Source organism: Podarcis erhardii (assembly GCF_964252035.2).
Source record: "Podarcis erhardii genome assembly, chromosome: 10".
Lineage (NCBI taxonomy): Eukaryota > Metazoa > Chordata > Lepidosauria > Squamata > Lacertidae > Podarcis > Podarcis erhardii.
Genome location: NC_138500.1, coordinates 37,276,172 through 37,302,315, shown reverse-complemented (window position 1 = coordinate 37,302,315; position 26,144 = coordinate 37,276,172). Strand labels below are relative to the sequence as shown.

Genomic DNA, 26,144 nt, shown 5'->3' with positions numbered 1-26,144 from the left:
TTATTTCAATAGGAGAAATATAGCATGTGTTCAAAGCTACAATCCTATGTGCACTCATGCAGAATTGAATTCAGTGGGATTTACAGCAAATAAAAATATTTAGGATTAAGCTGTAACCCATTGAAATTTGTATAGCTCTTGCTAAATTATGCCCTATGTTTGAACATTAATTAACATTCCAACCGTATAGTTGCCATATGTACTTGACTTCAGCTACTGTGTACCATTTTTTAACAGGTTTTATGGTATTTTTTCCATTGGTTTTATTCCAGAATGTGACATAGAGAGAGCCAGAGCTTACGCTGTCTGGTCTTTTAAAAAATAATATCATGGTAGCAGCATTTTAAAGCCATTTGCTATGCAGGTATTCAAGTTTCTTTCTTTAAAAAACTACTACAGCTGCAAACATAAGCATTTTTTTTCAATATAACGTTTATTAAACTGAGTGGGACTTGTTTTTGAGTAGTCAGAGATTATACCACTATGCATGTGGTTATGTTCGTACTAGTCACTGACATATGAGAACTTAAACGCTCGTCAAGTGTTAGAAAAGAATAACACAATCAGTTCTCTACTATGGCAGACAGTGGTGCTATTCATTGGTAGTTGACAAGGACTAGCTAGAAGCCCAGAAACAATCTAAAAAAGAATTTCAACTAGAAACAATTTTTGAGATGGTCTCTCTCTCTCTCCTGTTGAAGCAGATTATCAGCCTTTTATCATGCTATAATGCAGTCAACTCTGACAATACCATCACTAAAAGCATTTTTGTCTGTTGAAAATGTGATTTTAATAGATATTCTTTATCTTACATAAGAGCACAATACATACACCACATTCTATAGAAACCCCAGATGATGTTAGAATAGGTATGATGGGCAGAAAATTATGGACCTCAATACTGTTTCCCCCCACCCCCCAAACTGCAAGACAGACATTACCCATGCCAAGCTGGCATTACACTGGCCACATGGAAAGCAGAGATATCAGAAAGGTGGTCAAGGCAAAGAAGTAGGGTAAGAAAAGAAAAGAAATTTTAAGAAATGCAGAAGGTAGAAGTTGGGATCAAAATATGCTCCCATGAGTTATTTACATTTTTGCGTGATATCTTAAGAAATAAGACGTTTCCATCTTCAAATGAAGAAATGGGTCAAGAAAGTAGTAGCTTAAAGACTGCAGGTACAGCCAGAGCTAAGAAGCCTAATTGTAAATACCTTAGCAACCAATTGACCTGCACTGTTAACATCTCATTTTATGCAGAGGATTTATTTATTTATTTTTAAGATCCAAGTTATTTTAAAATGTATTCTGATACTGGATAATACATAGCACAAGACAGACAAGGTACACATACACCCAAAATTACTGTTTGTTTTGCTAGCTTCCTGCTTCAGTGGTACTTAACTTTGCAAGTACAAACACATTAATGATGCATCTAACCGACTCTGATAACAATTACATTTATCAGAGGCTTTTTAAAAACAAAGAAATATTATGAACACTAATGTGGCATGGCCTATGAATACAGGTCGAGAGGGGGGAATCCAATATTTCACTACAGCTGTTAGATTGATGAAAATCAAAGTGTTCTAATCTGGCTTCATTAAAAAAAAATGATTGTCACAATTGAAAAGTGAACAAAAGAACACAGCAAAACAAACTGTACAAAGGCAAAGTAGAATAACAAAATATTTTACTAAAACATAAGATTTACAGAAGATTTTTCAGACAAGCCATACAAAATGGTCACAAGCTTTTTTTTCTTTTCTTGAAGGGAGGGTTTTTACACTTGACAGCAGAATCACAATATTATTAGTGATGGATGTTTAATGTTCCCATTTTTGTTCAAACAGCCAAGCTTGTCCATCTACAGCGTCTAAGTTAGACTTGGCTAGAGGGCATATTCTAGAGTATAACTGGTTAGCTGCTTTAACCGATACAATTAGCATCACCATAAAAAAGGGAGGAAGAGCCCACACAATTAGAACAAAAATCCCTGCAGCTAACCCTGACTACTTTCATTCACAGTGCTTACACTTAACTCATGATGGGGAAAACTTATTAAAAGCAGAGATGTGCTACTGCTTTTAAACAATTTCACAAACAATCCCGATGATACTTCTAGCCTCTGCTCATGCGGAACAGGAGTGAATTAGGACAAGACACAGATTTGCTAGTATGCATTTAAATCACCAAAGAACTGATGTCTGGGTTTTATTCTGTAATGTTTTCTAAGACTGTGTCCATTAAATGCAAACAAAAAAAACAAAAAAAAAAAAAGGAAGAGGTCTTGGCAGAACAGGAAAAAGTGATGCACACTGATTCAGAGCACATTTTAAATATTATTCATGGCATATAGCCTAGTCCATGCTCTGGCTGAAAAGAGAAAAGAAATATGTATTAGACAACAAAGAATCTAACTTCAGAATTATCTACTCCCTCCCACCTTTCTTGCCCAAAACTCATTAGAATACTGGCTATTCCTGAGGACTACATATAATAAAATGAATCAAGTGCCAAATGTTCCATAGTTTTGCACCCTCATCTTTATAGAGCTATAGAGCCATTTACAAATTCACATCAATAATGTGACACAACCAACATATGGTACATTGATTGTGTGACTCTTACGCACATCAGATGCTTACAAGAGACAACTTATCAACCAGTAGGTTTCTCACTTGATAGTTTCCACACATAAATCTATGTACACACTCATACAAGAAAGCTGAAAAAGTCAACTAGAGGTCAGACTTGGCCATAAGCCCATGATGACGCCCGCACTCATAGACTAGAAAGTAGGCTTCCAAGACTGCACAAGTTACATGGCCAAGATGTGACCTTTGAAATGCAAATAGCAGCTTTGGAGAGGGAATTTTCCTTGGCACTGTACAGGAAGAGAAACTGTTAAACCTCCCCTGTGCCTTATCCCTTTGCGAAGTCTCCCCATGGCAATTTCTTCACAGAACAAAAACTATGTGCACAAATTGCATGCACACCATTAACAATTCATCTCTTTTGTCCCCAAGACTTAAAAGGCTGGACGTATTTTATATTTACGGTATTTGAGTTATTGTATGTATGACTTGGAGTGATTCTTACAAAGATTTATTTTTGTAAGATACTTTAGGCATCTGCATTTGGGATCAAAAGCAGTACAAGAATTTTATTCATAACTCAATTTTCTTTAGTCTAGAGTAAGGGCACACTACCTGTTTCTATGGCTTGGGCTTCATTGGTCTTCCACTGCTCAGCTACATCATTTGCTAGTGGATCATCTGGGTTGGGAGCACTTAACAAAGCCTGGATTGATAGCAGAACTGTACGGATCTGCAGAGCTGGAGACCATTTGTCTGAGGAAGCAAGTTAGAGAGTACTAAAGCAACATTTCAAATACAAAACACACAGCCCTTAAAAGATAACTGAAATATGAAATATTCTTTCAAATATTTTAATAATCTGAAAAATGCATGGAAGAGAAAGATATGTCATGCTTATCATGGCTCCAAAATACTTACCTTTCAAAATATCTAAACATATTCTTCCCAATTTGTCTACGTTAGGATGATAAATTTTGGTCATGAAACGTACTTTCGGAGCTGCCATTGGATATTCTTCTGGAAGGAATAGTTCAAGTTTAAATGTCCCACCCTCAAAGGGAGAATCCTGTGGGCCTGCAATGACCACATGAAAATAACGTGCGTTGCTTTCATCTGGTTCCGCTTTTATTCCAGGAACAGGTTCTGCCAGCAAGCGCTGGGTTTCCTGAAAGAGAGAAAACCAAAGTGGAACACACACACACGTACTATTCCTCTAAGAGGGCAGCTATCCATGGACAAAGGAAGTATACAAGTTGTTGTCCTCCCAGTACATTTTACCAAACCCTCAGAATATTAACTTCCCATCTGGTGAATCTAACTTTTCAGACATCAATGAAGAAGCAGGCACACTGTATTAACACAGCACCAAGAACTGCAAACACTTCCCCTTCCTATATTCCATTATGTAAGCAAACAGGTCCAGCTATCACTTAGTAAATTTAGTTTCATATTGCTATATTTAGATGAGGTTGAAGTGCAGTATCATTCTATCGTGTTGTGATGTCTCTATCAGCAGGAAAAATAAATAACCAGGAAAGATCACACGGCAGTTCACAACATAAAAATACAAAATACATAATAAAACAAAACACAACCAATAACCCCACTTCCAAATGTTTTGCCTGGCACCAAAAGATATACAAATCATAGAGTTGGAAAGGACCCCAAGGCAGGATTCAAAATTAGCAGGGTGCTAGGCGCATTTTACACCTAAAGATTCTCCATTTGCGAGCACCTCAAAAAGTCTGAGTGCCATTTTTTTGCGACTGGCTGACACTCAAGGATTACTGAAATGTATGTGCTTTGAAGCCTTGAAGTATATGTTAAGAACAGACAATATGTTAAGGAGCAGAGTGCTTTGAAAACTGAAGTATGGTACCAATATTATTATTGTAAACACCAAATTAAACATGTATTAACAATTTCTGCTAAAAATGTGTCACTTATGTGAATTGTGTATTAGTTCCTGCTTATCAAAATAATAAAAAGTGTTGTCACCCCCAAGTGTCAACTAGACATTCTGTTTTGGCACCCACAGCCCAGGTCTCAGAAGCCATTTGGCCCCTAGCTTTTCTATCTCAGTTTCTAACCTTACCCCAAGGGTAATCTAGTCCAACCCCCTGCAATGCAGGCGAGCGCCTCTTGGGAGGGAATTCCACAAACAGGGAGTCACCGCAGAAAAGACCTGTTCTCCTGTTGCCATCCTCTTGTGGAAGAGGCACACACAAAATAGCCTCACATGATGATTGCAGGGTCTGGATCCGTTCAAATGGGGAGAGGTGGTCCTGAGCTGTTTAAGGCTTTATAGATCAAAACCAACACTTTGAACTGGGCCCAGAAACTAATCAACAGAATTTAGGCTATCCCTGTCCAGATAGGAGCACAGCTAGGCCACCAGCTGAAGCTGATGGAAGGCACTCCCTGCCACTGAGGCCACCTGAACCTCAAGCAAAGGATCCAGGAGTACCCCCAAAGCTATGTACCCCCTCTTTTAGAGGAGGTATAACCAACCCAATCAAGAGCAGGCAACATCCTATCCATCTGGTCTAGGGAAGCACCCACTAACAGTGCCTCAGTCTTGTCTGGATTGTGATTCAGTTTGTTGGCTGTCATCCAGTCCATTACCGAGACAAGACACTGGTCCAGCACTTCCACTGCTACACCTGCAGTAAGGAGGAGTAGATCTGTGTGTCATCAGAACGTTGCTGACAACATACTCCAAAACTCCAGATAACCTTGCTCTGCAGCAATTTCATGCCACTACAAATCAGTTCACTACAAGATGCAAATATAGTAATAATAGTGTTGATAACAGTGAGATTGTGTTTGGCTGCATTACTAAACAAGTAACCTTGGATTGGTATCAAAAAATACAGAATATCTTCAGCTATTTGGTACAGAATTGTGATCTGGGAATCTGCCAAGCACATCACTCCTGCAATGTTTAGACAACGTGGTCTGAATTCTCTTGCTTCCTCCATCTTCTGAATCAAGGGACATGAATGTCTGAAAACTACCCACACAAAAGCAAGGGACATTAATTGTGGAAAACCTGTTTCAATTCATATAAACCTGTTTCTGATGTCCATGAAGTTTAAAATGAAACTTCGGTATTTCAGGCTATGAATTATTTTTCAGACAATAGTTTTGTCTAGAGAAATACGCTTTGGCAGAAGGTGAGAGGAGGGGAAGGGGAACTCATTCACTGATGGATGGACACTGTTAAATGTCAGGAATTGACTATTACTTCTATAAAGGATCAGGCTGCAAGTCTGAACAGCAGCACAATCTACGGTAAATATGTTTACTCAAAATAAGTCTCACTATGTTCTATGGGGCTCATTCCCTAATGAGTTTAGGACTGTAGATTCAGTATAGCAGAAGTGTTCATTATTTTTAGAATACCCAGATCCATTGTTATTTCTTAATATCAACAGGATATTTGCTTCCCAGGCCAGTCTCAAAGAGTCCTCAAACAGTTTCAAACAGTTCTTGTCTACTCAGAGAAAAGTCCTATTGATTTCAATGGAGCTTATGTTCAGATACAGTAAGTGTGCATTAGTTCGCACCCTGAGACTAAGAAGTAAAAACTTATTTTTTGTTTTGTTACAGTGTTAACAACAAAAGCTTAGATATACTTAAGATACTGTGAGTTGCAATAACTTGTAGCTCCATATCTGACACTGAGTTTCGGACTCAAAAGAGCTGCTTTTCCTCATAGCACTTGTGCCAGGCCCAGTGGATTTGTGTCTTATATCTGAACAGTGACTCTCACACAGGTCATGAACTGTTTTGGAAAGTTCCCTTGGTTTCACAAGCAGTTTTCCTTGTGGCAAGGAGACTGATATTGATGGAAAGAAGTCTATAGTTCCCTTTGACTCATGGAACTAGTGTCACAGTTATTTGGACGCTGGCCTACGTATTTTCCCAGTTATTGTCTGAATAATGTATTTATCTGGCTAAAAATAAATATTCAATTAAGTGTCATAAATACTGTATACCAAACTGTACACAAGCCATTCATATTCTTAAAGCAGTGAGGTTTAGTTTTAACGAAGTATTTAATATATTCCAACCCCAAGAAAGAAAACATGGAGAAAATGCTTTTCTTCATGTACCTCCTAAACTCTCACACGATCCATGTCCCTTCTTTTACTGTCTTCATTAGTGAGAGCCTTTTCTATCTCTCCCTTCCTTCCAATCACTGATTTCAATGACTTTTTCCATAAAAGCCTTTCCTGGCTCATTTTAAGCTCTACATTTTCATCATCCCCTTCCTCCTCTCCTATCCGTCCTCATGTCCTCTCCTATCAGATTCAGACTGCAAGCCCTCTAGGTGCAGACAGTACAACTTGGTGTTCCACAGCACCAAGCAGTTTGTTGATGCCAACAACCAATGTTAGAGGTGTAGGAAGAACAAGAATGAAGACACTTTTCAATTTCCTGCCGGAGCATTCTCCCAGCTTTGCTCACTGCCTTTATGACATCTGATGCCTTCTTTCCACACCTCTTTGTAACTTTTAAAGGAACCAGAGCTATTATTAGATCTCAGCCAGTAGTCAAAAATCATTTAAAGAGATTGAGATTACCAGACACCTGTCATACATGAGTAAAGACAGTTGCAGATCTTATTTCCTGATCATCTGTTCACTTGCTCAGTCATTAACCCATTTTACTTCTCCTTGCCACTTCAATCTGAGTCACAAGCCCCACACCTAAATTGTTTCCTCCCAACTCATTTGAGAAAAACTACTGGAGACAGTCTTTCCCTCCCACAACGCTGATACTTATATCTGAGACCTAGTCATATTTATTTTGGCATATCTAATTTACAGAATATGTCTCAACATTTTTAGAGTTAAACAAACAAACCAAACTCTCCTTCCAAATTGGCACTTCAAAAGAAAAGAAACTTTTGCTACTTTCATGCTGCATAAATAGGTTTAAATTGCAGCAAGTAGTGAGAGAACAATGTTGGGTAAACTGATGCCAGTTTAGGAGCTATTCAACTTTCTTGCTTGCTGGGCAGGATGGCTGTAAGTCTGCTTTCCTAATTGCATGGGTCTGTTCTTGAGTACTGACACAGTCTTCACACTTCAATTTGCAATCCTGCTGCAGGACACACTGGAGTAAATAGGCACAGTAACATTTAGGCTAAAAAGACCAGTGAGGCAGCACGTCTGCAGTCATCTTTCTAGATATACTCTACAAAGGCCCCAGAAATGTTGTGATAGGTAGGATATTATTGCAACTGAGGTACAACGTATCCAAATCTTACATACTGTTATAAAAGTTACTTGAAGAACTCAGGAGAGGTATTGGAAGAACAGCAAGGTGTTTCTATGTATAGTTTTAATGCCTTCAAATAAATTATAGAGTAGCAGTCCAGCTTGGATCTATTATCACTGAAATCAAATGTGTTAAAAATACTACTGATACTGAAACCCTACAAGTTCCAGGTGAGTGATCTGTGCCAGTGCTGGCAATTGCTCCAATACAAACTCACTGTACTCATGGCAAAGAAGCCCAAACCTGCTTAGTACACAGTGGAGTGACGCAGCCACGGTCAAAAGGCCATTCAGTCCCAGAAGATCTGGGATCAAACAAAGAGAGCAGCAGAACTTTACTAGAAACATCTGTGTGTTGTCACTACAAAGGCAGAAGAAGAGTTTGGATTTGATATCCCGCTTTATCACTACCCTAAGGAGTCTCAAAGCCGCTAACATTCTCCTTTCCCTTCCTCCCCCACAACAAACACTCTGTGAGGTGAGTGTGGCTGAGAGACTTCAGAGAAGTGTGACTAGCCCAAGGTCACCCAGCAGCTGCATGTGGAGGAGCGGGGACACGAACCCGGTTTACCAGATTACAAATCTACCACTCCTAACCACTACACCACACTGGCACCCACCACTAAACTGACTAGCTACATAAGACTTGTCACTGAAATGCTAGTTTAGTGGTTTTGAACTATGTACAAACTAATATATGGGTAAGGGGACCCCTGACCATTAGGTCCAGTTGTGGCCGACTCTGGGGTTGCGGCGCTCATCTCACTTTACTGGCTGAGGGAACCGGCATACAGCTTCCGAGTCATGTGGCCAGCATGACTAAGCTGCTTGTGGCGAACCAGAGCAGCACATGGAAATTCCGTTTACCTTCCCGCCAGAATGGTACCTATTTATCTATTTGCACTTTGACGTGCTTTTGAACTGCTAGGTTGGCAGGAGCAGGGACCGAGCAACGGAAGCTCACCCCGTCGCAGGGATTCGAACCACTGACCTTCCAATCGGCAAGCCATAGGCTCAGTGGTTTAGACCACAGCGCCACTCGTGTTCCTACAAACTAGTATACAGAAGGCCAAAAGAAAAACTATTCTCAAATAGATTAATATGCTACAGTTTAGTACTGACAAGGATAACAAAAGCTTCTGCCTGGTGTGGCCTGTACAATCAGTGTTAGAAACTGGGATAGAAAAGCTAGGAGCCAAATGGCTTCTGGGACCTGGGTCATGGGCCAAAACAGAATGTCTAGTTGCCATGGGGGAAGGGGTCAGCAACACTTTTTATTTATTATTTTGATAAGCATGAACTAATGCACAATTCACATAAGTGACACAATGTTAATATCACATTTTTAGCAGAAATTGTTAATACAGTATTAATTAAAGGTGAAGGTAAAGGGACCCCTGACAATTAAGTCCAGCCGCAAACGACTCTGGGGTTGCGGCGCTCATCTCGCTTTACAGGCCGAGGGAGCCGGCGTTTGTCTGCTTCCAGAGACAGTTTTTCCAGGTCATGTGGCCAGAATGACTAAGCCGCTTAGTCATGTTTCATTAGGTGTTTACAATAAAAATATTGGTAAAATACTTCAGTTTTTAAAACATTCTACTCTTTATTGTTAAATTCCTTAACATATTGTCTATTCTTAACAAATACTGTACTTTGAAGCTTCAAAGCACATATATTTCAGTAATCCTTGAGTGTCGGCCAGGCATAAAAAATTGCACTCTGATTTTTTGAGGTGCTCACAAATGGAGAGCCTTTCGGCGCAATATGCGCCTGGCACCCTGCTAATTTTGAACCCTGTGTACAATTCTATATTTTTCTACTGTGTCCTACCTTTCAAACAGATAATGCACATCACAAGAACTCAACTTCACACATACCCCAATTAACCAGGGTCCACAAACTTTGGCTTGGCTTACTAGCCAGCCATTGCTTGTTGCTGCCCTCATGCGTCATTTCTGTGCCTCAGAGCAAAAGGAGGGAAGGAGAGAGAGAAAAAAGAAAGGACCTAAGTTTGTTTAGTTTACAATGGAGTTTCTGCCTTTTGTAATAATGATGATGATGATGAAATACCCAATCCCCCTCTCCTACATTCTCCGCAATACACAGAAGGAAAGGCACTTGCTACTAAAATGAGGTGTTCGGGTGAAGGGGCTGAGTTGGTCCAGGATCCATTGGATCCTCAGTGGGTCTCACTGACAACATCAAGCATGATAGTTCTGCCCCCCACTCAATCTTTTGTGGTGGCTACAATGAACAGCAGTGCTGTGTGGCCCTGCTGCTCAGCAAAGCCTGTGGGAGTTGGGATTGTGCCTCAAGTCCTTTTGAGAGAGTGCGTTTTTAAAAACTATTTTTTGACTAGAAAGCCTTTTAACAAAAATTAGTGCATATATTGAGTCATTGCTCCATGTTGGATGGGTATTTTGAATTGCAACTACTATTGACTATTGAGATTATTAATCAAGGGCTCCATAAATCCCCTTTTGGGGGCTTCCCATGGGGAGGGGATTCCACTGGCAGCTCTCCTTACATTCAGCTGACAGAAGAGGGAGTTTGAGTGCTAAGACTGATGCAAGATCCTGAGGGTGGGGGTTGAACTGCTCTGCCTATTTGCCACTTTCAAAATTATTTGGGGATAGTTGGGAAACTATTTGTCTCTTACTAACATTTCAGATTCCTGTAAATTTTCCAGCCCTGTTTGTCTTCTTGGTAAAATTTCGGATTCCTGTAAATTTTCCAACATTGTTTTTGTAACAAGACTCACTTAGGTTTTGCATTTATTTTGTGATTCCATACATGAGCAACACAAGTATACAATCCGTTCAGAAATTAAGAGTTCAAGTTTGTTATAAGTTTCGTTTTAGGTTAGAAATCACTTTCTAGGAAATATCAGCTTTCAGTTTCAATTTTTGATAGGCTTGAAATCAATGCCTGGTGAGATCTCCTATCAAGTGGAAAAGCTAAGGTCTTTCATGGTTAGTTGCACAGTTTCAGTAACTTGTGTAGCTCTTTGTTTCTCCATGTAACAAGGAGTAGAACTGAATCTGAGCTGCATCCCTTTTCACACTTGAGAGTGTATCCCACTGAACTCAGTGTGAGTGTGAACTCAGTATTTCCAAGTCAAATGGGTATGTAGAATAAAAATAAGGTAAATACACAATGAATTTACTCATACTATAGTGAACATTTATCTCAGCATACTGACTGTAGAACATTACATGTTTTTCCTTCAATAAAACAGAGGTAAATCAATGGCAAGTTTCCCATTAATACCCTAAGAGGCCTGCTGGGTCAGGCATATAGTCCATCTAGTTCAGCATCCTGTTTCTGACAGTGGTCAACCAGATGCCTCTGCAAAGCTCACAAGCAGAACATGTCCACAAAAGTCCTCTCACTGTTGCTCATTCAACTACTTAATCCTAAACATGTTTACTCCATGTTCCACAGACCTCAGTGGGACCTAACCCCCTGCTTAAGTACAATTTAGGGTTGCAAGTTGGCTGGAGCTTTCAACAGTATACATTTAGCAGCAATTCTATGCACAACTAAGAACAGAGTACAATGTCTCAATCATACAAATCTTTTCCACAGCAACACTTACTGGAATCCAAACTGATTGAAAACACAGCCTTGTGACTTTTTCAGAGCACTGTTAAAATCATGTAACCCATAATCTGAAAACTCAGAATTACATATCAAGGGTGCACTGCTGAAAGTGTAGCAGTGATAGTATCAACACACAAAGGGTGTTAGTTCTGGAAGCTCTTTATTTTAAATCAGATACTTCCTGTTTTTAACTTTTAAGCTACATGTGAAAAGAAAAATCGATACAATTTCATGACCATTTTTTGTGCTCCATAATACGCCAAACATGATAGCACCCAAAAACTCAAGAGAGGTATGTGCATATGTGTTTTATCTGGCAGCATGAAATCAAAACATTCTGGGCCACATCCAGTGTTTTTCACACCTGTAGAAATGACTGGACCTAACTAACCTAGGTCTGTTCATTTTATTTATTACATTTATATCCCACCTTTCTTCCAAGGTGTTCAAATGTGCACAGTTCAGCCCTCTCCCAATTTCATCCTGACAACTACCTTGAGAGGCAGGCTAGGCGGAGAGACAGCGACTAGCCCATGGCCACCCAGTGAGTTAGGGACTAGAACTCCCGTCTCCCAGGTCCAACATTTTAGCTACTATATACCACGTTGGCGCCAATGGGCCTACTCTGATTCAAGGGATGCAACCCTCTCCCTTAAAAAAAAATATTTATTTATTTTTTAAAGGCAATGCAACAAAACCTAGCTCGCATTTGGGGAGGGGAGAGAGCCTTGGCTAAGCCCATTCACTTTTGGGAATCACCACCGTACTGGCCAACCCTCGTGAGAAGGTGAGCCAGCAGCGGACTCTGCTGCTGCCCGAGAGCCGACGCGAGGCTTAGGCAAAGCTGCGCCTGCCACGCGGGTGTCGTGCGCCGCTTCCCACCAGCTTGCCTGGGCCACTGCCAGGTCTCGCCCGCCTAGTTCGTGCGTGCGAGCGAGCGAGAGAGAGAGCCCGCCCCGGCCGCCTCCCTTCGCCCTGCCGCGGCTCAGCAGAGGCAGGGGCGCCGGCTGCAGCGGCGGAGAGGGCGGGGACCAGCGCCGTGACTCGCGCGGCTCCGAACCCAGGCCCGGAAGGGGGCGGGGGGGGCGCCTTCCATCCGCCCTGCTTGCGGCTCCCATTCATTCCCGGCAGGCAGATGCTCGCAAGGCGCCGCCGCCCCTCAGGCGCGCCCCGGCTGGTCCCTCCCGCGAACGGCGATGGCTGTTGTCGCCACCAGGCCGGCCTCGCCCCCCGCGCCCTGCAGCGGCCGGGGAAGGAAGGAGGGCGAAGTCGCCGCCTGCCTGCCTGCCTGCCCCGCTCACCGGAAGCGCCGCGCTGCCCTCAGCGCTTTCCTCGGGGCTCCGGCGGCCCCGGGCCTGGGCGCGAGGCCCGGCGAGGCCTGCGCGCAGCTTGAGGGCCGAGCGGGGCAAGGGGGTGGGGACAGGCCGGAGGAGGAAGGGGAGCGGGTACCTTGATGATCCTGCGGGGCAGCCCGGCCATCTTGTCTTATTGGGATTCAGGCTCCGCTGGGTCTCGGCTCCGCTCGGGGCTTACGCACTACCGGAAGGAGCTCTGCGCTTCACTTCCCGTGACGTCACCGGCAGCGCCTAGCGAGGCATGCTGGGAAGTGTAGTCCCGGCGCGAGGAGGCGCGGGCAGGTTTGTCCTGGCCGCACCTTCCGAATTAACGCGGGTGCTTCGTGTCAGGAGCTTCCGTGGAAGGCAGAGCGCCCTTCGTCAGAGAGACACGAAGCGTTAGCCATAGAAGAATGTTGATTTACACATTGCCGCGCCAAGAACCTGAGTTCTGTGAGAATTTTTTTTTACCTGTCTTCCCTTATTTTATGTATTTTATCCTGCTTCTGTTACTCATGGAAAATGCATTGAGCTGAGCACGACGATGACTATATCGTAGATCGCCTCACACTTTCAAATCCGTCTTCGCGGCCTTAAGAACTAGAGCTTTGCCTTCTTTTAAAGTGAAAACTAAGGTTTGCAGGATGCTAAATTTGGCAATAAGGAGCAAACGCCACACGCTCTAGCTGCTGCTAGCAGCTAGGAATGTTTTATAAGTGGAAAGAAATAACCAGAACTCAGATCACTAAGTAAAAAGAAGGCAACTAAAATGTAAGTAGGCAGGGACAATGATTAGTAAGGTCCATAGACTTATGATCTCATCTGCGTGTCTATGTTCTGATCGGGGCATGATTCATTTGATGCAGACTGCTGTGGTTTGCTCCAAAATGAGGAACAAACCAAGATCTTCCCCCATGACCTAATGATCTATGTTATATACAATTACATGCTTCCAGCTTCGACCCAGAACACACTACAAGCTACAGTCCTACGCATGCTTACTTGAGAATAAATTGAACTCAGAGGGACTATTAATGACATCAGGCTATTTGACTTTTATTGGCAGACTGTGGGCTTTTTTGTTTTCAGATTTTCTACTGTCATGGCTTTTTAATTAGGTCATAAGGAGAATGCTGTGGCATACATTTTCAAAATATGTAAGAGGGTTACAGCATTTTATATATCCTCTCAACATCAGCTGACTACCACCTATGTAAAGCAACAGAATTATACAGAGATCATATCAGTCTTCAATTAATGTCTTCAATCAAACTTCAATCAATGTCGTCAATCAAACTTCTGCATCAGTTAACACACAAAAATGGAAGATACAAAATTCTTGAATATCTCTTCTAACAGGTAGGAAAACATGGTTACATTTGTTTAGGTAAGATTTGTACTCATATATTCATAGATCTCAACGACAAAAGCTACAGTTTCTGTAGCAATCTTATTTGCATCGGGGAGAGGGGAAAAGTGCAATGTTCAAATGATTAAACTATATATCAGATTAATCAGCTCTTTCTGGATATCTCAATGTTAGTTACAAAATAATAAGGCATGCCATTCTGTTTCAATTCCCTCTGAACCACAGGGACAGAGTGGAATATTGCCATCTCCTATCCAAAAGAGCAGAAAGTGTCACATTGAAACGTGCAAGAGTGGAATTTTGAAACATTTGGTTTGTTTACAGAGGTAGGGTAAAAGCTAAATGACAATGGTGAGCTGGACTTAATAGCTACTGAAAGCAAATATTGAAAGTCTGAATCGTTGATACACTGACTAACACAAGATCTAGCCTTGGCAAAACCATGTGGAAAATGCTGTGATTGAGAGAAGACCAGAACGCCAAGTTAGCAATTTAGCATCTTCACCCATAAACTTACATACTGATCTAAACAAAACCAACAATACAAAAGAGTTGGTACTGGGTGATGCAGAACACATATTAGCAGCTGAAAGAACATGCATATAGTTAGTGTGAGAGACAGCTACAAGTCCTTCATTCAGCTATACCCAAATACAAACTAAAGGAAATAAAGAACTCCATGCAGCTAGGGTGCCCAGATGAAAAAGAAGACAGGGTTCCTGCACTTATGTGCAGAAGAGGTGATTTTAGTAGCTTTAGCTTGCATGACAACATGTTACAACTTCTGAAATTCCCGCTTCTGCATAACTTTGAAAGGTGCAAGCTTCCTGTTCTCTTTTCTATCTCTCCCTTGAGGGTGTGCCAGAGAAAGAGGAGAGAGTGTGTGAACTGAAGGTTTGTTGCAGCTCATTCCTGTCAAGTTAAACAATGGTCTGAATTCAGCGTGCAAATTTGTGTGGATTTCTTACAGTAGTTGTATTCCAAAAACAGCCCAATTCACCCTATGCATTAATTTGATATCTGAATCAAGTCTATATAAAACTTAAGCCAGGTGACGTTCAAAACAATAGTAGTAAATTAGTGATAACACAATTTTGCTACTTTCTTCAGTACCTCTGGGGAAGTGTTTTAGCTCAATGGTAAGAGCATCTGTTTTGCATACACAAGATACCAGGTTCAATCCTAGATAGGGCTGAAACCCTGGAGAGCCACTTAATATCAGTGCAGACAATACTAAGCTAGATTAGCTAGATGAACCAATGGCTTGACCCTGTATAAGGCCGCTTTCTATGTTCCACAGTAGGTCAGGACCAATAATTAAATACAAAAGTTGACTAGACGTCTATTCCTTGAGTAGTTGTGTGAAGGAGGAAATTTCAGCAAGTGCAGCCTTTTCTCAACTTTGCTTGACATACAACACCACTAGAAACCCCCACTTCTACACAAGAACAGTACAGTTCTAGTAAAGGCACTGCAATCCTGTCCTCTTTTGTACCTGTGTCAAAATGAAACTTCTCTTTGTATATGCTACTGTTGGGCATCCACACAAACATAATGTTACCTCTCATTTTGCCTTTTGCCACCCTGCTAGTACTATTTTGGCCTAAACTCTGTAGTAAACTTTGCCATGAATGAAGGCTTTGCTATGAATTCTGAACTAAAGGTTTCTAATTGCTTTCCCCATTGTTTTTAAGTTTTTCCAAGTTTACATAATCATAATCTAACTACTTGTAAGTGAGAAGGTGTCACAGAGAGGGAGGGAGGGAGGAAGAGAAATTCATTCCTAGAAGCAGATTCCTTTTAGATCTTCAACTGCAGTTAGCCCTGTAACTCAACTCCTTGCCCTTCAGTCACAAGCAGTGAAATTATATGCCAATCCCCTTTCCAAATTATCCTTGCTTCAACTTTGCTTCCTGCAAAGACTTTTTAAAGATACCAGCGACATTCCAACTCAAGTGCGTAGCATTTGAAACTCTATTCATAGCCAAGAGCTACGCCAAAAATGAATCTGAGAAGATTTTAGGCTAATTTTTTTAGGGCTGTCATGTTTGCATGAGCAGTTTGTTATACCATAGCAGCAAAAGTCAGATTTGCTGAATTAATTCTGCTTCATATTGATTAAAGGGAAAAAGCCCTGCCTTTGATTCTACCTAATCACAAATGCACATTTTTGCTACCATGCCTGTGTAATCCACAACACTCTTCATAAGTGACTGAGTTGAATTCACAAAAATAGTGGCAAAAGTTGTATAAGTTGCCACCTTCAGTGCTCCTCGGCCTTTATTTAACAGCTGCCTGGCATGCAGAAATTTGTTAGACAAAGCATTTATCAACGTTTCAACCCCATACTAGGAACACAGGAAGCTGCCTTAAACTGAGTCAGACTATAGGCCATCTATTGAAGACACTGGCTGGCAGCAGCTCTCCAGGGGTCCTTCTACCTGGAAATGCCAGGCCTTAAATTAGGCACATTTTGCATGCAAAGCAAATCTTCTCCTAAAGAGGGTAGTTGCCTTATACTGAGTTAGACCAAGTTCAGTATTGCCAACACTGACTGGTAGCAGCTGCCCAGCCCAGGCTTTCAAACAGGAATCTTTCCAAGCCCTACCTGAGGAGTTGAACCAGAGATTCCCCCACCATCACCACCAACAAGCAGATGCTTTTATGGTGAACTGTGCTCCTTCCCCAGAGCAGGGAAAGTCTCGCCTGCTCAAGTTAGGGTGAAGCAGTTGGCTGGAAGAGAAATGCCCCTGTACCAGCTCTTTCTAGCTCTATGTATCAGTGTGGGTGGAAAGTATCTATGCTCCTAAAAAAAACAACACAGCAAAACCAGCAAGAGTCTTGTGACAAATTAAAGACTAACGTGCTCTGTTGTTTTTGCTGCAACCCACTGTCTAAAATTAAAAACATGCAGTCTTAAAAACCTCAGCTGCTTTTTAATTGGGCGGCCTTCGGAGGGCCCTTGCCAGGACTACATTTCCCAGCGTGCTTTGGGGCTTAGGAGAGCAGCTCCCGGACGTTGCCTCGCGAGGTCCTTTTTGCCGTAAAGGAAGAAGCGGACGGTTCTTGCGAGAGCGGCGGGCTCCGTCGCTGCTGGGTTGGTTCGTCCGGGTAAGCGGCTTCCTTCCTACCTTCACCTTTTCCGACTTCGCCTCCTGGCCGCGTCGTCCTGGAAAGTGGGGGAGGCAGCCGGGGAGCAAGGAGAGCCTGACCTGTCGGTTTGGCGCTTGGGAATCCTCTCCTTGCTCCTGCCGGGGAAAGCGAAAAGCCCCTTTCCTAATCCTTTCCTGCCGTTGGGGCGCGATGAGGAGGCGAAGGGAAGCAAAAGCGCTTCCCCACGTGCAGAATGTCGGGTCATTAGGCGCGCGTGTTCACTTCTGCCTCCTCCGAGCAGCGATTTCACTGCGAGAGCAAAGCGCCCGTGGCTGAACTGTTGTCAATGATGCCGCGGTACCCTGCCTTAAAATAGATCCGAGAAGTTCTAGTGTTGGACATTAGCGTTCTGACAACCGGCCGAATCATCCAGGTTCGTTTCTGCAGTGCCGCAAATACTTATTGGCTGGTTTGGATGGTTAGCTGCCGCTCTGGAGAGACCCTGGATCTGCATCTGAAAGTGCACACACGCGTGTACAGAAGCGAGCCTGAGGCGAATCAAGGCAGGCATAGGATACATACTGTTCTTGCTTGCCGCTAGGGGTGTAACCAGCGCAATTCAGTGTAAAGAACGTTTCCCGCATTCCCTATATGTGGTTTTGACAGCCTTGGCACATGAATCCATGAAGGTTACTCGCTGCAACAAAAGTTTAGTGGCTCTTTGTTTAAAGTCTCTTTTGAAGGTTCATAAGCATGAAACAGCGTTGGTTGCTTTTGGGACCCCGTGATAGTAGAAGCCCTCTCCAAGACCACTTCCTGCCTCTCTCTGAATAAAGGACCCCTTCAGAGGGAGGCTTGGGCCCACAATACATAGAAACCTGTTGCATCATTGCTAGCTCCTTCCTTACAGCTGCAAATGCTATTTAAACAGTGTTTAAAAGTAGTGCTGCTGCTCCATATCTGCTCCATATCTGGTGGGAAGCTCCTGATAGTAGGGGGTTGCAGTGGTGGCGGTGGCAGCAGCCACAGACAGCCCTGCAAGCAGCAGATGGGAGTGGAATCTGCCACCTGAGCCAGACCTGTCCATCATAGCTGATACCATCTTGCTGCTGAAGAAGGGTCTGGGAAGGAGAAAAATCACTTCTGAAAAATATCTTGCTGAACCTGAGTGAACAGCATTCTGTCAACCAGCTGCTAATTGGGGCCAAGTTGTTCAAGAGTGTGGTGGCAGGCCAGCTCTAAACAGTCCTGCAAGCTAGGTGTTGTTGTTTTGTTTTGTGTGTGTGTGCATCATCCTGTTCTCTCCTTTTGGTTCCAAGCTAGATTCGGTTTATTTGTAGAAGGAGGTATCTGGAACCCTTTGATTATTGTACTGCTTTTTGCTGTTTTTATGTTGTATTTTTAATTGTTTTAAGGCTGCAGTCCTGTACCTACTTACAGTACCTAGGAATAAGCTTCATTGAAATAAGTGAGATTAACTTCTGAAGAGATGTACAGACTTGCAGAAAAGCAGGATAAAAAGTATTTAAAAATAAATTATATGAGGAAAGAACTGTTCTCACATGGCTCAGGCAGTTCGTGGTAACATTGTTTGGTAATGCTATGACTGAGCCATGGAGCATTTGCATTGTCTTGTGGGGCTCAAAGCTGAGATAAACTTCCTGGGTGGTATTTGTGATTTATGTTCATTAATTCCAGTGGGTCTGCTCTGAGTTGCACTTGGTTGACTATTACACCACTGCCTCCAGAGTCTGTACAATTGGTATAATGAAATTTTAGAGAAGGGGTGGGAAGCTTTTTTTCAAGCAACCCATTGGTTGTCTCATGAAAGTGGTTGGTGGACTCTAGGACACAAAATGGGTGAAGCAGAGAAATTAAGGTGACTCTTACCTTTGTAACAATTGACGGCATTCCAGCCATACATCAGAGTTTTCTGCATACACCACAGACACAGAGGAAACTGCCTTCTACTGAGTTAGATTCATTGATCCACCTAGCTCAGTGTGGAATAGAGTGGCAGTGGCATTCCAGAATTTCAGAGAGGGGTCTGAACACACCTCTCCATACACACAAGCAGTCAAGGATGCGTTTTAGCCAACCAAAAGCACCGGGGGGGGGGGGGAGCAAAGCCAGCAATAGTCATCACTGGGGAAGAGTCCCAAGGGCCAGGAAAAGAGTCCTGCCAAGCCACATTGTTCTCCTGGGCCTGAGGTTCCCCACACCTGTCACAGGGAAATAGCAAGGCAAAGATGGAGAAGACTTTGCATAGTGAAAAATTAGACAGTGAAAGTCTGGAAGAGCTATTGAAATGTGTACAAGGTGACTTGCAAATTGTGGATCTAATACGTTTTGACTAATCTCCTGACAAACCACTAATTCCCAAACAGTGACGGACTGAACTGCGCAGATTTTCTTTAAACATCACTGTGACGTGACAGCTGTTTTGTCTGCTAGCATGGCCATGGCATCACGGAGGGCTGTGTTGTCGAGGACTGCATGGGCGCGTTTGGCCGCTTTCACCAAGCAAGTTCTGTCTCCTAGTAAGTGTGCATGGATTCTCTTTTAACTCTAATGGAGTGGGATCTTGCTTTGCACACACAGAAGGTGGCTGCTGCTGCTACTGCTGCTGCTGCCATCACCATGGAGCTAAGCAGCTTGTGGTTCTAGATGGGAAATGAGTTTGTGTCTCCACTCAAGAGGAGCATGACTGAGCCAGCTCTGCTGCAACAAAGGCAGTTCAGCAGCACTCCGGTAGTACAAGAAGAGAAGCTTCTTTCTTTTCCCATTCAAGCCTTGTTGCCCAAGTCTGTGTCCAGGGAGCCTGGAGAAATGCGCTGCTGGCTGACAGACATGCAAGAAGGAAGACTATATGCCCAATCACTCTGTTGGAGGGGAGGAGCAATAACCGGGAAAACCTGCAATGGCATAGTAGCCTTACATGGATGGAAAAGCAGAACCCTCCCCTTTATTCCTGCCCATCTCTCCCAGAGTATTTGGCATAGAGCTGCCTTCACCAACCTGGTGCCCTCCAGCTGCTGGTAGACTGCAACTCCCATCAGTGCAAGCTGCATAGCTGTACACTGCTGGTGCTGATGGGAGTCGTAGTTCAGCAGCATCAGGAGGGCACCAGGTTAGGGAATACTGTCTTAGAGTTTGGATCGTGTGCTGCTGCAAAATGGCGTACACACCCAGCTTCCCAAAGGGTGCATGTGTTTGCCCAGCCTTACCTAATTTGGGAGGGTTCCATCTTTTCTCCTCTCACTCCCCACCATTTTTTAATGGAGGCTGCTTCTAAAGTGACACCAGTTGGAGAACAGAGGCAGAGGAAGTGGCAAAGCAGCACTGGACTTTCTTTTCTTATCCGCAACGTATTGAGTGGCAACTCTGCCATGTGGCACCTGAAGCTGGGGAAGGGTCTCCCTTGCATTGAACAGTCTGCAGGAGGGGCAGGGGGAGGGAAGAATACTTGGCTATCAATCAAGAAAGGTAGGACAGAGCTGTGTAGCTCTTCTGTTCTACCATATGCCTCTATCTATCTATCTATCTATAGGGTTATGTGGTGTCATACTGCTTTTTTTCAAAGCAGTCTGACACCTGTAAATATTGTGCAGTGCCAGTGAGGGACATTGCTTGGGGAGAGGCTTTGTAAAGTGAGATAACTTAACAGAGACATCCCCAAACTCAGCCCTCCAGATGTTTGGGGACTACAACTCCCATCATCCCTAGCTAAGAGAACCAGTGGTCAAGGATGATGGGAATTGTAGTCCCAAAACATCTAGAGGGCTGAGTTTGGGGATGCCTGACTTAACATGTCTTCACATTGATTTATGTTCCAATCCCTAGTTTAGTACTGTGAGTTGTTACAATGACCACTTTATGCTCAGCAGTGTTCAAAGGAAACCCGCATTGTGCTGTTTTCTGTTTCCGGTGTTTTACATGGCTCTTATATTTTCAGATGCACCTGTATTTTGTGCTTGTCTCAAATCTACATATTCAGCTCTTCCCGATGACTATAACTGGTATGTATTAAGCCATTCAGATTTAACTCAGAAGTTCATTTCACAAGTGTGTGAAAAGACACCAGGATGTCAGTTGCTATATTAGAAGTAGCGCAATTGCCAGTCCATTCTTACTGCTAGAATAATTTGTGAATTTTAGAATCTCTTTTCATTTCTAATTAAAATAAAACACCATATTTTAGTGGAGTTGGGCTTTTGTAGAGCTATGAAGACTTGCTGAAAATGTATTAGACTCTGGAGAGATGCTGCTGGCCAGATTCTAGAAGATTGAGGTATAATGTATATTGGTATAAGGCACTGCTTTCACTGCTATGCACTGCTTTCATAGTAATCACTTTTGTCTTGCATCAGACTGAACATCTCATTAGGATATCAGCTTAGTTGGGCTTGCTGTCAAGGAACTTGGCTTCAACAGCCCTAGTTTAGGTATTTAGTATTGTTCTACCTTGCCCACAGATTTTTTTGAATATAAATGAAGGTCTCTATGCTCTTTGTCTAATAAACTCACTAATTTGGATGTTTATGAGTGTGGTCAGTAGCTCCATAAAAATGCTGCTGTGAGAGAAAAACTGATATTGAAGTCAGACATTTCAATAGGATTGTTTGGACAACACGTACCGTTAGTGCATATTCTGGTTGCAAAGAACTGGGGAGGAAACCCAAACAGTGCTTACTCACTGTGGAAAGACTGATGCCAAAGTGCATGCCAAAGGTTACATACTTCAAAGGACTATACTACAGGAAAACAAGTGCTCTGCCTTACTGGACAGCTAAACAGCATTTTTGGTCTATTAGAACAACTTTAAATCATATAAATAAATTTAGATCAATTTAAATATTGTATAAAAATATTTTCTTGAAGTCTAGCCTCTATTCTGGATTTTTAAAAGTATTATTTCATTTAATTATGCAAACCTTTTCGTTAAATCAAGAAGGAAAAAGCCTTGTCCAATGTCATCTCTTTATTTTTTAGCAAAGTGGAACTTGCTGTGACATCGGATGGAAAAACTATTGTTTGCTATCACCCTTCAGTGGACATTCCATATGAGCACACAAGAGTATGTGAATCTGCAAAAAAATATCTTCCTGATTTTATCAGGCGAACGTAGCTCATCTTTGGCTATGCTTCCAGTTTTCTTCTTGGTGGTTATCCTTTACCATGAACGTGATTTAAAAATAGGCTTGTGCTCAAAACTTAAGCTTGGCACACTTAACGTAGCTTAAATTTTCAGCTTGATCACCAAGAAGTTCAGATCTGTGGCAATATATACAAGTTCAGCGGAACACCCTAGTCTTCAGCCCTTTTCAAGACTGCATGCATCATTTCACCTTGCTGTTATTTCCCAAAGTAATCCAGATATCTAGATTAGGTTCATCTTTAAATTCTGTTCCATTAAGCGGAGCACTATTTCAGTAGCTGTTCTCCCAGAGCCAGCAGAAAAGGGGCTGCAGTCTGCATTTCATGGACAATTAGAAGCCAGAAATGCACAAGTAGTAGTGAGAATGAGCTCTTGCAAGTAGTTTAGTTCCAGCAGAAGTTGCTTGGATCAAAAGAGGGGGAGGTTATTCCCATATAAGGTTCAGAACAGTGGCAGGCAAAAAAGCTAGAGAAAAATAGGACTGATAAATTTGTTTGGAGTGAAGAGTATTCGCTTTTGTTCTGCAGCATAATGGCCAGGATTCAGCATGCTGTAATCTTTGGATGGGGTGGGGTTTTAAACGATGTATACAGCAAAATGGCAAATTACATTCAGCCTGAAACTAGCAATACCTGCACATTTCATAACTGTAAGACAATAAATATATATATTTATGGCTTAACTTTGGGGGGGGTGTATTTTTTTTAGTTTGTTAATTGGGGCAGTTTTCTTTTGACAGCCCATTCCACAACTAGATCCACAGGATTATAAAGAAGAAACACATGATCAAATCCTGAAATCTAGATTGGATGGAAAGGACTTCAAGAACCAGCAAGGTCCTATGATTGAGGAACTTAGTAAAATGTTTTACACAACAAAGCACCGCTGGTACCCTGTGGGACAGTAAGTATTGTGTGGGAGGGTGACTAGTACTGCAGAACCTGGATTGGGTTGGATCCAGACTTTGCCTTCCACAGATGGAAAGGCCCCTTCATCCACAGAAGGGTTTTCCTGCTAGCAGAGGGAAGGGAGGCAACATTTGTTGATTCCCTCCTCCCCCAGCAGCCTCCAGTTCATTCTTCCATGTTTTCAGAGGTTCCCTCAACCCTCCAGAATAGTTGGGGCAAAGCTATTTTGGGTAAGATACCAGATACCAGGATTTTCATCTGCTCTGATTTTAGCTCCTACCTAAATGGCTATACTGATAATAAAGTACCTTGGAGAGAAATATATATCCAGATACATATGAGAAGACTTGTGCTTATCCAATACCTAAGTGGGCTAGGAAACATGGCGTTTGAATTTCTGGAATGGTTTGTTATGTTGAGAATTATTGATAATAATTTAACTCATCTGTTCCTACCAGTAAGATTTTTATTTTATTTTTTGTATAAACAATGTAATTCATGCAGGCATGAATACTGATCCAGTTTTATGTTTGGCAGTCATCTATAGCCCTACCAACAAGAAAACAAACTTGCTTTTTTTAAAAAATGCAGGAATTCCTTTATTTTGTATTTTTTAACATACCTTTATTTATACTTATTCAAAGATATAGAAAACTTCATTCCCATTCAAAGTATCACAATGAACAGTAGATGGTGAAAACAAGGCTTTCCTCTAAGATAACATGTCTATAAAAGTCTACAGCATAAAAGTTTACCACATAAAATATAAGATTACAAGCATTAACATAGCTGGAGCAGAGCTTCTTAGCTGGCAGAGCAAATTTGGCTACCAGATGAGTATATTGTAGATATTTATCAGCTATGAGTTCAACTGTCACTTCCTGGAGTGGATCAGCCTGGGAACCGGTTAAGAATAGACAATAAAACATTTCCATTGGACTTTGTATATAAGGAGCAAATCAATAGATATCCTTGGCCTGATTACATCCATAAATGTGTTTCCGTTCCATATGGGGTATTCCAAAGTATCCCCCCCTCTAAGTAAATCGAGGGCATCTGCTGGAACCTTATTTTGACAAAAGGCCCCAATAGTTTTTTCCACAACTATTCAGGGTCTCAGGGTAAAGGGACCCCTGACCATTAGGTCCAGTCGTGACTGACTCTGGGGTTGCGGCGCTCATCTCGTTTTATTGGCCGAGGGAGCTGGCGTACAGCTTCTGGGTCATGTGGCCAGCATGACTAAGCCATTTCTGGCGAAGCAGAGCAGCGCATGGAAACGCTGTTTACCTTCCCACTGGAGCGGTACCTATTTATCTACTTGCACTTTGACGTGCTTTCAAACTGCTAGGTTGGCAGGAGCAGGGACCAAGCAATGGGAGCTCACCCTGTCGCAGGGATTCGAACCACCAACCTTCTGATTGGCAAGTCCTAGGCTCTGTGGTTTAACCCACAGCGCCACCCGCATCCCTGGGGCCTTGAATAGTTGTCCTTAATTCAAGGACACCAAATACACTCATCTGAAACCTTGGAGAGCTGCCACCAGTAATTGTGGATGTTACTGAGCTGGATGGACCAGGTAGTAAACAGATTTCCTATTTTCCTGTGCTACACACATCACCTAGAATTGTGTGTCACAGTCTCTGGCCATATAGTCCTGCAGTTCAGCCACTGTGGATGTAGTTTAGCATAGAAGCAGAAGTCTTGATCAAGCTTAGCACAGTTAGCAAGAGAGACACAATCTGATGCTGTGCTGAGTATAGGATCAGATATAGGACTCCTAGGGAACTTTCATCCTTTGTGTGCTGCTGGAAATTGGATTTGCCCACGAACCAAAAAAGTACAGGGTATTTTTGCACTACAGAAGACTTGATTTTTATTTTTATTTTGTATTGGGCAGACAAATATACAAGGTATAATAAATGTAATGTCAAAACACAATGTCAACCTGACAATCACTGGTCTCTAAAAACGGAGTATTCAAATGACTGAACGTATGACAAAATACATTTTAATGTGTTCCTTCTCTTTTTCTTCTTCAAGGTACCACACTAGACGCAAGAAAACCAATACCCCTAAAGACAGATGAACACCATGTTTGTCACCTTGTCGTTGCTGTCGGGGCAAGCGACTACTTAAGTGGATGAGATTGCTTTGAAAGTGTATATATATGTTAGGTTGTCATTAAAGTACTTTTCTAACTCAAACTTGCTTTGTGCCTTCGCCCGTTCCTGTGTGCTGGTTTGCTGTGCATAATTTCAGAGCACAAGGACTGAACTAACAGCTTGCTGTTCCTACTAGGGCAGACCTTGGAAAACAAGGCCAATGCTGCAGCTGAAATGAGTGTTAAACAGGGGGTTGAAATCCAAGGCAACTTTGTGATGAGACTTGTGATGAGCAGAGGGAGCCCAGAGATCAAGAAGGAAATGCATAGCCAACAGAACTGGATGCCTCAGACTTCTAGGAGACTGACACTAAATAAGTGAAACATGATGACCACGAAGACTTACGTGAAGAAACATTAAGCCTCCAGCGCCAGTCATGATGGCAAGTAATGCCTGTGTGGAACATTCATGCTATGCCTACTACTGGAATTAACCAGCTCTAGTAAAGCTGTGTTCCAGAAATAATTTACTGAATGTTATTGATTAGCAGTTTTCCCAGCTAAACAATGTGGATTGAAGAATTTGGCCTACATCCAATGCTGTAGCTCTGCTCACGCAACAGAATTTCCTCTCTTCCAGCCCCCCACATGCACAGAAATCAGCTCTGAAGGAGCGGGGGGGGGGGGGCT

General features: G+C 42.5%; 2 protein-coding genes across 2 annotated transcripts; one reads left to right on the top strand and one right to left on the bottom strand.

Annotated features, from left to right (window-relative positions):
• Positions 1-765: 765 nt before the first annotated feature.
• On the bottom strand, positions 766-13,098 carry UBE2N (ubiquitin conjugating enzyme E2 N). Its single transcript, XM_081878339.1, has 4 exons — positions 12,941-13,098; positions 3,519-3,765; positions 3,213-3,353; positions 766-2,376 (listed from the first exon to the last, which is right to left on the bottom strand). The coding sequence occupies exons 1-4, from the start codon at positions 12,968-12,970 to the stop codon at positions 2,336-2,338; spliced, it is 459 nt and encodes a 152-aa protein (XP_081734465.1). The 5' UTR covers positions 12,971-13,098; the 3' UTR covers positions 766-2,335.
• A 4,094-nt stretch (positions 13,099-17,192) lies between these two features.
• On the top strand, positions 17,193-25,557 carry MRPL42 (mitochondrial ribosomal protein L42). The gene is made up of 6 exons (XM_081878340.1): positions 17,193-17,305; positions 19,675-19,827; positions 21,243-21,306; positions 22,280-22,364; positions 23,185-23,348; positions 25,394-25,557. Exons 2-6 carry the CDS (start codon positions 19,743-19,745, stop codon positions 25,437-25,439), a joined length of 444 nt encoding a protein of 147 aa, XP_081734466.1. The 5' UTR covers positions 17,193-17,305; positions 19,675-19,742; the 3' UTR covers positions 25,440-25,557.
• The last annotated feature ends 587 nt before the right edge of the window (positions 25,558-26,144 follow it).